The sequence below is a fragment of the Cynara cardunculus genome (assembly GCF_001531365.2).
Source record: "Cynara cardunculus var. scolymus isolate 2C chromosome LG 3, CcrdV1, whole genome shotgun sequence".
Classification (NCBI taxonomy): Eukaryota; Viridiplantae; Streptophyta; class Magnoliopsida; order Asterales; family Asteraceae; genus Cynara; species Cynara cardunculus.
Genome location: NC_037530.1, coordinates 7420698 through 7435740, shown reverse-complemented (window position 1 = coordinate 7435740; position 15043 = coordinate 7420698). Strand labels below are relative to the sequence as shown.

Below are 15043 nucleotides of genomic sequence, written 5' to 3'. Positions count from 1 at the left end.
TTATTAATTAATAATAATATAAAGTTAATTAATTTATATATTAAAAAGTAAAAACATAAAAAATATAATAAGAAAATATTATAAAAGTTAAAAGGATTAAAACTGAAAAATATTAAAGGGTTAAAACTGAAAATGTAATTTACACCTAGAATCAAAAAGACAAAGTTGTAGTAGTTACCTTGCCTTTTCACCCTTGTGTACAACATAACACCAATGCTGCAAAGAATGAAAGACCAAAACGCCCTGACAAGATTCCTGGGATGGATAGAAAGGTCCTCTATCATTGTATTATCTGCAAGTGCAAGGGTCCATAAATATGGAAATTATAATTAAAACAGCTAGAGATTACCTGCTACAAGCACTTTGGTATTGGTTTTTGCAGGGGTCGAAACCAATAATCTTCTAGTATTTAGTCTCCCTGCAAGTACCAAAAGACCCACGAACAGCATACACCTGACACATTGTTCTAGGTTGAGACCAAATCACAAGCCACTGCTCCACATTTCCAAACCATGTCTGCTGCTGGATGTGCCCTGAGGCATCTAGAAATAATTGAAGGATCATATACAGAATAGTCAAAGTAACTCTCATTCTCATTATTAATGTAGCTGAAATTATAGAGATCATTTAACCTTATTTCAGGCATTGAGCTAAAGATTTGACGATTAGCATATCCACTAGTCCAATACTGTACAGACTTATTCCACCTAAGTACCCACTGCGGCACATTTGGGTCAATCTCTAAAGAAAAGAGTCCCACTGCAGGATCTTCTCTACTTCTCCATGAAGTAATAACCTGCTTTCTATGTGTCCGCTTGTCGTATCCAATCTTACTATGAGGCAACAAGGTATGGGCTGGATGATCAAAACTTTGCCAAATTGGTGGACTTGAACGTGAACCATTTCTCAAGACTAAATTGCCATTATCAAGAAGAACTACTGACACCGAAGTTGAAGAAGTAGAGATCATAACATCTGTAGACCAAATCTGAGTGTTTGACTCATCTAAGAGCACCTAGTTACCATCTAAAATTTTCAATTTTGAAGAGAATCTATGGGAGATGGGTGTTTCTCTATTTGCTACCCAAATTATGGTGGAAGAGATGTTTTTATACCAGATGCCTATGTAATAATTGGGAGACTTACCTGGTTTAAAAAAACCCAATTCAAAACTTCCAGCAAGAGAGACAAGTGTTTCATCTCCAGAAAGAGATTGATTCACAACCAAAGTATCAGCTCCAGATGAGTGGGACCGGCGGCCCATAACCGGTTATGAAGTACCTTGACCGGTCTTATCATTTTTGACCGGAACCGGTTATGGCTGGTTATGAGAAAGCTTGGGACCGATTAGGCCCGACCAGGCTCGGGACCGATTTTTGGCGATCACTAGTCTATAGCCTATACAACAAGCTTTCGAGGTCATTGTGGGCCTGTAGTTCTGGGCTTAAAATAATCCCCAGGCCCATCATAATATTAAATGGATTCAGCTACATTACAAACCAGAAATTATTGGACCTGATCTATGTAGACTTTCAGCCTTCATGGCGTTAAATATATTTTTATAGGACGTTATTAGAAAGTGTTATAATAGAAAGATGTATCTATAGAATAATTCTCAAAAATGTCTTATAAAATAGCTAATATGATGTTTTATTTTATAAATGTCCTAAAAAACTTGTCTTAAACATCAAAAGATGTGTTAGCTTTGTGTATGGATTAATTTTCAAGGGACCAGTAATGATCTAGAGTCGGTGCAAGCGAACCTCCATAACCATAAAAGGGTTTGACAACATCTAGATTCAAACCCAAAAAATGTGGAATTTGCACTACATCCCTTGAGCCTTAATCAGTACGTCACAACCTAAGCGGTTAAAGATTATACACAATTTCTCTCCTACAGATTAATTACACATGTAACTTTATTTATTAAAGACTTAATTACAAACCAACCAAACAAGGCATGAGTGTGTATAGAGCTTCAGAAAACAACAAAAGCTATGTTCTTCATCTATCTCCCTTCTACATTGGTAATAGTCAATTGATTGATCTCGGATTTACTTGAAGACGTTTGCATACTATCAACTTGTGTTTTTGAAACGAAAGCCGGTTCTTTAGGATCCGGGAGGCTCTTGATATCCATCCCCAACATCATAATTACCTCCATCATTGTTGGCCGATCTCGAGGGTCTTCTTGTATGCACAAAAGCCCAATAATCATACATCTCAATACTTCGCTCGAGTTGTATGACTCGGCTAATGCTTGATCCAGTAAATCTATTGGTGTTTTGTCTTTCCACAAACCCCAGGCCTGAAAGGAATGCAGGCATCAAGATTGGTTTTCAAAACAAAAGCAATTAAGATTCGGGTTTAAAGAACTTACGTAGGAGATAAGGCTAAAGGCTTGTTGATTCTGATAATAAGCGGTGTTTCTTTTACCACTAATAATCTCGAGTAAAACTACTCCAAAGCTAAAAACATCGGATTTTACTGAAAACAAGCCGTCTAGTGCATATTCTGGAGACATATAGCCACTGCAAATGAACAACATCATAATCCATGTATATCATCAAAACAAGTCTACAAGTTCCAAAAGTTGAAGAGAGCTACAACAGACTTCAAGGAACACAACTCTTTTCCATAGGGCGAGGTGCAGAAATTAACAAGCTCAATAAATATTTGGCCGTACAAATCTAGAACCAGATTGGGTGCAATGTACTTACTAGGTTCCGATAACTCTGCCAGTGCTAGCTTCGGTTTCTCTACCTTCAACTATCTTAGCCAAACCGAAGTCCGAAATCTTRGGAGTCATCTCCTCRTCTAATAACACATTACTCGTTTTCAAATMTCTATGAATAATCCTCAACCGTGAATCTTGGTGAAGATAGAGAAGTCCTCGAGCAATTCCCATGATGATRTCGAAGCGCATTGCCCAGTCAAGACACATACAAAGTGTCCTATCTTGCAATCAAAATCACAGTTTCAGATTGCGGTGTTGATGTTACAGCTGTAAATAAAAGATTTAGAAATACACAAAGGCTAACCAAATATGAAACGGTCCAAGCTTTTATTAGGCATGTATTCATAGAGTAGTATCATTTCATGATCCTTCATGCTGTATCCCAAGAGCCTAACAAGATTACGATGTTGAAGTTTAGCAATCAATACTACCTCGTTCTTGAATTCCTTCAAGCCTTGTCCAGACCGGCTCGACAACCTCTTCACCGCAATTTCAGTTCCTCCAGGGAGCATTCCCTATTAAGTGCCCAAAACATATGGACTTGGTAAAGCATAACGTGATTACTTGTGTCCCTAAAGTAAGTCCATTTTTTGTTGATTCAGAAGGCCTTTTTGATACTCAAAATTGGACCATCATTTGGGAGGAAGGGATATGAGTAAGAAGCAAGAGTTGTTACCTTGTAAACAGGCCCAAATCCCCCTTGCCCAAGTTTATTTGCGAGCGAAAAGTTTTGYGTGGCAGATGATATGGTTCTGAATTCAAAGAAAGGCACAACAATGCCTTTTCTATCTTGTGCACTCAATGTCCCTGGATCTACCAGATATCTAACATGTGCTTCATTGTCGCCAAACTGAAGTTCTAAAATTCCTCGGTTCTCGTCTCTTCTTCCTGACTTGGTCACATGGATGAACTAAAATTACATACAAAACACAACAGGTAGTATTTGTTTCGAAAGTTCTAGGAGAATATATTGATTTGGATTAACAAGTTTACACCTAGAATTGAATGTCGTTAAAACTGTAGCAGTTACCTCGTCTTTTAACCCTTTTTTTGTAGAATCTAATGCCAATGCTGCAAAGAAACACAAGACTGAAAAATCCTGAAACAATTCCTGGGATGGAAAAGAAAKATTTTCTTTTGCTTTTAGTAGTGGTGGTTGAAGGCCCTCTATCATTGTATACTCTGCAGACTGCAGGGGTAAATAATACCAGAAGAAAAAGAATTTACAACTAAAACAACTTGAGATTACCTGCTACAAGCACTTTGGTATTGATTTTTGCAGGATTGGTAGCAAGAGCAGAAGAAGAAACTTTGATGCTTAATGGAACATTATTTCTATTTGCATCGTCGGATACAAACACAAGTGATATATTTCTCAAGCTTTCACTATTCCACAGCCGACATCTTTTACTGATAAAACTATATGCATCACAACTGCAGTCATCCAAGCAAGACCTTCTGCATACTGATTCATCCAATAGCTCAATTCCATTCTCGAGAAATAAGGAAAGAAATTTGGGCGGGACATAACTTGTTATGAACCCCAACTTTTCTTCCTTAACTGTACAATCCAACTTTGTTTTTCTCACACACCCACCAGAGGAATCACTCAGATTCCAATCACTCTCTGATCTAGGTTTGAAAGCAGTCAAGCATTTACAAGATGGAGTAACATTCTGGTCGCAAGTACCAAAAGCCCCACATACAGCATAGATCTCACACTGTATTTTAGGTTGAGACCAAAACAAAGTCCACTGCTTCTCACTTTCCAACCATGTCTGCTGCTGACTTTGCCCCGAGACATCTAGAATAAATCTAGAAATAATTGAAGGATTATATAAAGAATAAGTGGAGTAAATCTCATTTTCATTGTCAATGTAGCTGAAATTATAGATAGAATTCAAACTGATTTCAGGTACTAAGCTGAAGGTACGACCATTCCAAGGTCCGCTAGTCCAATACTGTACAGATTTATTCCACCAAAGTACCCACTGCGACACATTTGGGTCTATCTCTAAAGAAAAGAGTCCCACTGCAGGATCTTCCCTACTTTTCCATGAAGTAATAACCTGCCCTCTATGTGTCCGCTTGTCGTATCCAATCTTACTACCAGGCAAGAGGGTATGGGTTGGATGATCAAAACTTTGCCAAATTGGTGGACTTGAACTTGTACCATTTCTCAAAACTAAATTGCCATCATCAAGAAGAAGTACCGACACCGAACTTGAAGTAGTAGAGATCGTAAGATCTGTAGACCAAATTCGAGTGTCTGACTCATCTAAAAGCACCAAGTTACCATCTAAGATTTTCAATTTTGAAGAGAATCTATCAGAGATGGGTGTTTCTCTATTTGCTACCCAAACTACAGTAGGAGAGACCTTTTTATACCAGATGCCTATGTAATAGTTGGGAGACTCACCTGGTCTAAAGAAACCCAATTCGAAATTTCCAGCAAGAGAGACAAGTGTTTGATCTCCAGAAAGAGATTGATTCACAACCAAAGTATCAGCTCCAGACGAGAGAAAAGGAAGGAAAAAGAAAAACAAACAGAAAAAGAGCTGACAAGAGACTAAAATCATGTTTTTTTATCGATTAATGCTCTGCTCAGCTTCTGCAAATGCTAAACCTTGCTGATTCCCACAAAGTATTAGCATGACAATCAGACAAATTTAAGGAAATACTTGTAGTCAACGGGGGACTTGGAAATGTGGCCCACAATGGAGGTAAACAAATAATTATGAAAGAAAGAGAAGGGTAATAAATAATAAATGGAGTTATTTTCTTGGACCAAAATATAAAGAAGTGTCCAACTTTTCCACTTAAGGAAAGTATAATAAAAAAGAAAAAAAAATAATATTAGAAATTATGGGTGACAATTTTGTACCAAACTAAACCAACCAACATGTGCACCAACCGTACCAATTAAATTTTTTTGTCGGTTGGTAATACCGTACCAAGTATACAAACTTGGTTGGTACATGGATTGAAAGTTGCAAACCATGATAGTATCATGATACCGACTTATTTATCTTTTATTAGTTTTTTTGCATTTTTATCTATATGATATTAGACCTTGTAACTTTAATTATTTTATTCGATCATTCAGCAAATTCTATTACTTACAATTAAAACTCGTTAAACATCATATGTGTTACCTGGAAACTCAAAATTTACTTAAATTTTGAATAAAATTGGCAAGTTTTCATGCGTAACATGAAGTTGACAGGGCCGGTCCTAAGATTTTTGATGTCCTGTGCGAAAATAATAAAAAAATGCCCCTAAGCCTATTTTTTTAAGCCAATGAGACAACGAAACATGCGATTTTTTAAAGAGTTTAGTATCTATTCAAGCTAAGTATCTCATCCTGATCTTGAATTTTATTAATTATAATTAAAAAAATACGATGGAGGGGACATAAAAACCAAAACCCCGAATCAAAATATAAAATGATAAAACGATAAATCTTGGATTAAGATCGTGCTTTCTTCTTTTTTAGTTTTCCCTTTTTCCAAAATTGAAATTAGCAAAATAGAAATTTTATTTCAATATATGAAACTTAAAAAATAAGGAAAACTATAATTAGTTTTTAACTAAAATAGTAAATTACATCCAAGTTGTTGTCATAGTAAGCAAATTGTAAAACTTAAAAGTTACAGGTCTAACGACTAAAGACTAAACGCTTATCTATTAACARCTTAATAAGTTTAATAGAACTAACAGCTTATTCACTCAACTATGCATGACTGTTTCGTAGTGGTTTAATAATGTAGAAAGTAACTTATCCAGTAAGCTTCTAGGGGGAGCTTTATATAGAAAGCCAAAAAAATAATTCCAAACATGTCCCTTCCAACTAAAAAACTCTCCGAAACAAAAACTCTTCCAACTTATACGAACAGATTAATTCATATAGACAACTTTATACAAATAAAAACTTTTCCAACTTTCCAACTTTTTCCAACGATTTGCATTCAGTATTCATCACTACTAGCCCTTGGGCCGGTTTTTATAGTCAAAAGTTCAGTTGTCCAATTCTCAAATTATTAAACTCAAAACTAGTAATAAATGACAATTTGATGCCCCTTTAGGCTTTGATGCTCTGTGCGGCCGCACGGGCTGCACGTGGCCAGGGCCGACCCTGGAAGTTGATACAAAACTGCGTAACGTGAAGTTGATACAAAACTGGTACCAACATGTACCAACCGAAAAAAGTTGCTACCAATTAAGTCGGTACCAAATACAGTTGATTGATACACGGTATAAAATTTTACGTATCAATTATAATTGGTTGGTGCACAGTATTGAAGAAAAAAACTTGGTACCATACCAAGTCCACCCCTATATGAAATAACCGATATTTCTTTTGGGTCAGAATTGAAATAAAAGAAAAAGGATTAAATGCATGAAATAGCAACCTACTTTCATAAAATTTCTTATTATAGCATTCTACTTTTGTTTTTCTTTATTACAGCAATGTACTTTTAAATTATTTTTTATTAAGGCATTGTACTTTAAAAAATCTACCCATAATAGCAATGGGTAACCTGTTACCTTTTAAACCGGTTAACCCTTTGACTTTTTTGCTTGTGTGGTTTTAATGAGATGATGTGGATGCCACATCATTTTGATGACTTAACTAAAATTAAAATAAAAACTTATTTCAAATTATTATTAGTGATTTTCATTTTTCATTGTTATGATCTAAAAAAACATTTTTTTTACTTTTTCTTATTAAATTGCATTCAAATTAAATATTATTAGAGTAAAATATTTGTTAAATAAATATGAAACATTATTTTCGAGATATATTTTGTTTGTAAAAAAGGTAATTTTTTCTATTTTATGTTGTTCAAATAAATACATATCTTTTAAAGTTCTCTAAAATATTAACGAAATAAATTGTTATTTTAACAATTTTTTAATATTGTTATATTAATAAATAATTCAAAAAAGTCTAATTAGTTTAATATATTTATACGTCAAGTAAAAAGTTTTTGAATAAATATAATATATTCTTTAAAAGATAATATTTTTGGTAAAAAAAGAACAATTTTTATTTTCCTTTTTTCAAAAAACACATATTTTTTTTAAAATGTTAGCGAGATAAGTTGTGTTCTACTAGTTTTTATTGATATTGGTATATTAATGAACAATTTAGAATTTTTTTTAATTCATTTAATACATTTATTAAATGACATGTAAAATATCTAAATATTAAAATTAAAAATACAGTGTTTAATAAGAACTAATAAATGCTATAATAAAATAATTTTGAAATACAATGATGTAATAAGAAAGTCACATCACTATAGTACATATGAACAGCCTACGTGGATAATGAGGTGACATGAAAACCTAGTATAATGGGTAAATTTAAATCAAAAGGTTCCCCAATGCTATAATGGGTAAAATTTTTAAAGTACAATGTCCTAATAAAAAATAGTTTGAAAGTACATTGCTGTAATAAGAAAAACTGAAAGTACAATGCTATAATAAAGAAATTTATGAAAGTAGATTGCTATTTTATGCATTTTGCCCAAAGAAAAATGAAGGGGCTGGTTATATCAACTCTTAAAATTATTTTAGGATGGAATTCTCGTTTTGGAGAAAGTTACCATAACACTTGCTCTAAGCTTTGATAGCCGATTTTTGTTTGTAAGGATGTCCGGGCCAAAGCCCAACTAATCTCCGACAATTTTGGAGGCTAAACATGGCCCCACTTAAATGTCGCTAACACTCCCCTCCTAGGGCTCGAATTCGGGTTCATGACTATGCCATGCCCAAGCCTTTACCACTAGGCTGGAAGGTCTTTGACTTTGATAGCCGATTTGGCCCCTTAAAGCAAGCCTTTTAAGGGTGGGAGTTTGACGTCGGAGAAAAACCGTGCTAGAAATTTGTGGAACGGAGGAGAAATCGGCATACGAAGTGAGTTGGCGCAATTTGGTGTCTGTCCTTAATTAAGGTCGACTTTGTCATTAGTTCTTGAAATTTAAAGCTAATCACTGTTGGTTTAAATGTCATGAACGTCCACATCTGTTTTGGAGTCAAATGGAAGGCCGAGAGGCCATCAATTGACCAAATTCAGTCCAATGGAGAAACAGAATCTGAAGAAGGCACATAGAACATCAATCCAATGGTTATGGTGTCTTTTGTTCATTGTGTCATCATCATCTTCTTCTCTCTTGCCTGTTTCTGCAACTGAAAACAGCATAACTACAACCAACTCCATCACTAAAAACCAAACCATAATCTCAGCAGGAGGTAAGTTTGTATTAGGCTTCTTCAGTCCTCATAATTCCACCAGTAGCTACCTGGGGATATGGTACAATACAATCCCCAAACTAACAGTCATATAGGTTGCCAATAGAGCATCTCCAATTCCCAAAAGTTCACCAGCAGTTTTCCAGCTTTCTGAAGATGGAAATCTTGTGGTTTTAAGCGGAACAAAGAGAGGTCGTGTGGACATCAAATGTTACAGTGAACAGCTTTAATATTACAAGTTCAACAGTTGCAGTGTTACTGGATGACGGTAATCTTCAACTTAGAAGTGGTGAAGGTGGTTATCGATGGCAGAGTTTTGATCATCCATCAGACACATATGTGGCTGAGATGAAAATAGCACCAACAGAAGAACTGGTCAAGAACTGCATCTTACGTCATGGGTAAACGATGTGGATCCTTCATTAGGTATATTCTCAATGGGGAAAGACCCAAATGGATACCAGTTTTATATTTGGAAGGGCCACCAACCATATTGGAGAAGCAATGTCTACGCTACAACTTTTTCTTACGCCAGTCCGTTTGTAAACTATGATCGAGGATTTTCAGCGTACATAAGTTGGGTTATAGAAGAAGATGAAATTTATCGTGTCCAGCATCTCTACAAGCTCGATCAGCACACTATTCACCTTGGTTCATAGCGGGCGAATTGAGTTATTGGTATGGGTGAAAACTATATGGATGGTTCTATGGCAGGCGCCGCTAGGTAAATGTGATTTTTACAGCCACTGTGGTCCATTTACAATTTGTCAAAAAAATGAATCCATTCCATTAAGTGTTTGACTGGTTTCCAGCCAAAATCACACAATGAATGGATCGTGGGAAATTGAACGGGTGGATGCGAGAGGAATAAGACGTTTGAGGTGCAGTATGGGAGATCGGTTTTTGAAGTTTGAAAAAATGAACCTACCTGATCATGCAGTTATAATAGGCAATAGTAGTGTTAGTGACTGTGAACGCAAATGCTTCTAGAACTGCTCCTGTACAGCTTATGTTTATGCTAATGTAACAGACCTTATTATAGTAGTTTGTCTGAATTGGTTCAGGGAGCTTGTGGATATCGTAAATAACTACGATACTGGTCATGATCTCTACGTCCGCGCTAATAACTCCAAGATGGGTACGTCTATTTTACTTTGTTGTTAAAGCCCAACATTCACCAGACATGGACCGATTCTCCTCTATATATGCTGGAAACTCCATAGTTCTCTCGTTAAGGGAGGATTTTTATAGAGTGATCTAATGGGGTTCCAATTATTCTCACATGGTATCATAGTTGAGGTCTTTCACTCTAGTGATTCGACGCTCTAGGGCAATCTGTACTCGTCTAGCCCCTTCTCTACACTCTAGGATGACCCATGTAGCCTCCATTGGAAGGGGCGTGGTAGAGTCTCATATCAGCCACACCCATTTCTTCTCAATATATGTTGGAACTTCTGCTCTCCCATCAAGGGTTCTTTTAGAGAGTAATCCAATGGGGTTCCACATACTGTCAGTCCTCACAACAATGTTTCATGATTTCATCTGCTATGTCCTAATGAATTTTTTTATGTTTCTTCCATGATCAACATGCAGTAAGTGAGAGTCAAGCATACAGCTTTACCCACACAAGAAAACGCTTGATTGCAGACTTGCAGTTGCAGTCGCCATTGTTTCAATAGGATTGCTTCTTATCAGCATCTTTGGCTACCTCAGGAGAAGGAAAAGGCAAGTAAGGCAAGGTAAACAGTTAACTGAAGTGAACAATTTAAAAACCTTTCCATATACATTCAATTGAAGATTACTAATTATAGTTTAAACAGAGAGAATAAACAGCGAATTGCTTGAATTTGATTCCATGAGCACCACCTCTGGGGATGGACATAAAAATGCTCATATCATTTAGCTTAAGGAGTGTATTGGCTGCAACGGGTTCATTTACAGTCGGAAACAAACTTGGAGAGGGTGGGTTTGGTCCTGTTTACAAGATATAATTCCTAGAAGATTACTTAAAAAGCAAATAATTTGGACTATTGGCTGTTAAGACGAGAAAGGTACAATGTGTTGGTCCTGTTGGAGTCCCACAGATTTGGACCCTTTCTCCTTAATACATGTTGGAAGTTGGAACCTCCCTGCTCTCCTCAAGGGTTTTTGGAGAGTAATCTAATGAGGTTCCAAAAATTCTCACACAATGCAAGGTTCATTGCCTGGAAACAGAGAAGCGGCAGTAAAAAGGCTATCTAAACGATCATCACAAAGACGTGAGAAGTTCATGAATGAGTTAAAACTTATTGCAAAACTTCAGCTTACAACTCTTGTTAGGCTTTTGGGATGTTGCGTGGAAGAAGATGAAAAAATTCTAATGTACGAGTACATGCCTAACCGAAGCCTAGACCAGTTCCTGTTTGGTACACTTTTCTGCCTTCTATCTGTTCTGAGATTAGATTCTTTTGTTTCACATTGCTGAATATCTGTGTATCTATGTCTCTAGATCCATCGGAGTGTAAATCTTGATTGGAGAAAGAGATTCAAAATAATAGAAGGGATAGCTCAAGGACTCCTTTATCTCCACAAATATTCTAGACTGAGAGTTATCCATAGGGACTTAAAGGCGAGCAATGTTCTTCTGGATCAAATGATGACTTCTAAAATTTCAGATTTTGGAGATTTTCAAGATGAACCAAATAGAAGATAAAACCAACAGAGTTGTTGGTACCTAGTAAGTTCATCTCATGCACGAAAATTACATCTTAAATCATAAGCCAATTAATATGTTAAGAGTCCCACATTGACTGGACTTGGACCATTTCTCCTCATTATATGTTGGAGCCTCCTTCTCTCCTCAAGGGCTTTGGGTAGTAATCTAAAGGGGGCAATATTCTCAAAAGCAAATTAGAGTTGATGTATTAATATCCTTCTTTTGTTAATTGCAGAGGATATATGGCACCTGAATATGCACTGCATGGGCGTTTTCCTGAGAGATTCGATGTATTTAGCTTTGGTATCTTACTTCTACAGATTATCACTGGTAAAGGGAATACTAGTTTTCACGGGACAGAAAATTCTCCTACAGTATCGGAATGGGTAAGTCTGTAGAGTTGATGTGGCACCTGAATATGCACTGCATGGGCGTTTTCCTGAGAGATCCGATGTATTTAGCTTTGGTATCTTACTTCTACAGATTGTCACTGGTAAAGTGAATACTAGTTTTCACGGGACAGAAAATTCTTCTACAGTATCGGAATGGGTAAGTCTGTTGTGTTATCTTTCAGTTATTGCATAACAATTACTTACGAACAACTTCAGTTTGAGGGTTTTGGATCATTTCAAGGCATGGGACAACTCGATGGAAGGCAGAGCTTTAGATTTGATAGATCCCTCAATGAGAGACACCTACAATCCTCTACAGGCAGTGAAGTGCATCAATATCGGACTTTTGTGTGTTCAAGAAATCATGAGCGAAAGACCAACAATGTCAGAAGTAGTCGTCATGCTGAGTAATGAAACAGCAACCATTCAACCCCCCAAAAAGCCTGCTTTTACAATTCATAGAACTGATAGAAGTTCTCAAATGTCGAGTAGGTGCTCAAACAACAAAATTACATTGACCAATATAGAGCCACAATAGAGCCAAAGAATTCATTGGTCAAATGGTAACGTTTTGATTTATATGACTTTTTGGTTCAACAAATTTAAACCGGATTAAAAACCAATCTGTTCTAGCTCAATTAACAGATAATGAATATGTCATGCACCATCTAGAGGCCCAAGCCCGTTCCTAAGTAATATTCTAGAATAGTTAAGGGGTATTTTCGGTATTTCTTAGAATAAATAATTAGTATGAATAGGTAGGATGCAGGTGATGGGAGTCATGCAGAAAATTAGTGGGTTCTATATGGGAGAGTTCTAGTCTCTCAAGAGCTAGTTTATCTTAGTTTTCCTTGTTAATTGAAGCATTTGACAGTGTCCTTATCACTGGTTTTATGTTTCAATTGTTCAATTGATTTGGTTCATAACAAATCTTTTCTAGCTTAATTAGCAGATAATGAGCATCTACTACTGCTGTACTGGAATGGCCATATAACAAATCTTCATGACAGGGTTTTTTGTGCATATACCAATCAAAAGACAGAATCTCCCAATTCTTGTTGCATAACCTGCAAATGATGTCTTTGTGTTAATGGAACTCGATCAATTCAACTCTCTTCCCTTTCATATTAGGTATGGATTATATGTAACTTGTGTGCTTTAGTAGGCTCCTCCAGTATATCATGTTCATCATCTAAAACTTAAAAACTAGTAGGTGCAAATTTTTTTAGAATAAAGTGCTTAATCAACTTATAATTAATGATCCTTCGTATCAAAAGCTATTGCTGTACCAAACCAGCAAACAAAAAGGATTGGATCCTCTCTAATGAAGATTGGATGTTGCAATAATAAGTTTAGATTTGCAGCGATTAATCTAAGCTTAGCTTTTCATGATCTAGCACTTGATAGATTTAAATAAATGAAAAGTGCAACTCTATGCAATGAAAGGACAGACATAATGATGAAACACCTTTTGCATTTTCGATTTTCATCCAAGTCAGACACATGAATTTACATATAAATATATCTGCACTAATAAGATTAAAGTTGTATAAACAATTAAAACATAAATCTTGATAGCCATTATCTATATAAATCCCACGAATTTCGACTATATAATCAAACAAATAATTTGCAATTAACAGAAAAAAGAATTCAAAGAGAATTTGCAAAAACAATTTCAATGGATAAGTTCTATTCATACAAAAAATTATATGTGCATACAAGAAATATATTTGGACGAACATTGTTGTATGTGACGACTCAATAATCAACAATTAATGCAGCAAACAAACAATCATGATGAGACAAGTGATTTACCTTACTGCCAGAAAAGCTGTATCCTACTCAACAATGCACAATGAATACTTCTAGAAGACTTCCAATTTTCAGATAATGATGCTCAAAAATAAAACTCTCCTTGATAAATCCAGAGCCCGGGTACTTAACAAACATTGGAAGCGTTCAGAGAGACCACAACATCGTCTTCTATATGTGGCTAGAATTCAGTATGCAAAAGTTTGAAGTCTATATCAGCTTTGAAATTAAAAAATTATACTTTCTACATACAAAAATCAAGGTGCAACTATTTTCTAGAACTAAGGGATAATAACAATCGTTATAAATGAAAAACGAGTGTGGTCAATTGGTACAGAATGCGTATTATCTATTTCGCACTCAAGAAGGAATTAAAAATCCAAATGTAGCTCTTTTGGGGAAGAGAGATGGAAAATCAATTGTTGAATCAAAAATCGACTTTGAATTGTCAATTTTGAATCAAAACTCGATAGCGAAAGACTTAAAAGATCAACCGAGGGGATTAGGATTAAGAAAGATCAATAGAAATGCTTACACCATTTGATCATTCAAATACGAAAATGATGTTGGAACTACTTTACGCAATTACATGCAGATCGAGCTCCGATACTTTTAAAAGAAAGCACGAGAATCAATAAATAGGGTATATAGATTGAAATTAACAAACATCGAAGATGTACCCACTGATGCTATCAGAAACCCTAGAAGATTTGGTTATAGGAAGCACAAATAAGGCAAATCAACGGAAACCCTGCGACGTATTTTCCTAACGGAAACCATCTGCTAAAAACATATTCGCAATACTAACAAAAATATAAAAAACTCTTAAATTTTTTTTTTTTTTTTGTATTATATATTTATACTATCTTATAAAGCATTTGGTTAAAACTCTTAAAAACTCTTAAATCCGTTCATCTCTATCCGATTTTATCTCATATTTGAATTCGTGTAACTAACTACAGATAAACACAATTAAATACAAGATAAACATCTCATATTTAAATATAAAAAATTTCAAATATAATTAGGATAATCATTGAGTTCTAACATAATACTTAATTACTATCTTTATAAAATGTTATATTATTAAACCAAAAATAAATTATTTTATTATTAAACTTAAATTAAATTATAATAAAAAAATAA

The 15043-nt window shown here is 35.3% G+C and overlaps 1 protein-coding gene and 1 pseudogene across 1 annotated transcript in view; one reads left to right on the top strand and one right to left on the bottom strand.

The window, feature by feature from the left end:
- LOC112508713 (G-type lectin S-receptor-like serine/threonine-protein kinase At4g03230) overlaps positions 1-5316 on the bottom strand; it is an 8143-nt gene extending 2827 nt beyond the window's left edge. The window contains exons 1-10 of the mRNA XM_025113422.1: positions 3987-5316; positions 3768-3848; positions 3414-3625; positions 3042-3252; positions 2721-2958; positions 2381-2531; positions 2012-2308; positions 633-1015; positions 487-542; positions 350-418 (exon numbers count right to left, since the gene is read on the bottom strand). Coding sequence (XP_024969190.1) covers positions 350-418; positions 487-542; positions 633-1015; positions 2012-2308; positions 2381-2531; positions 2721-2958; positions 3042-3252; positions 3414-3625; positions 3768-3848; positions 3987-5316 — 3028 coding nt within the window. The remainder of the gene's footprint in view (positions 1-349; positions 419-486; positions 543-632; positions 1016-2011; positions 2309-2380; positions 2532-2720; positions 2959-3041; positions 3253-3413; positions 3626-3767; positions 3849-3986) is intronic.
- A 3507-nt stretch (positions 5317-8823) lies between these two features.
- LOC112508712 lies at positions 8824-12651 on the top strand (annotated as a pseudogene).
- Positions 12652-15043: the final 2392 nt, after the last annotated feature.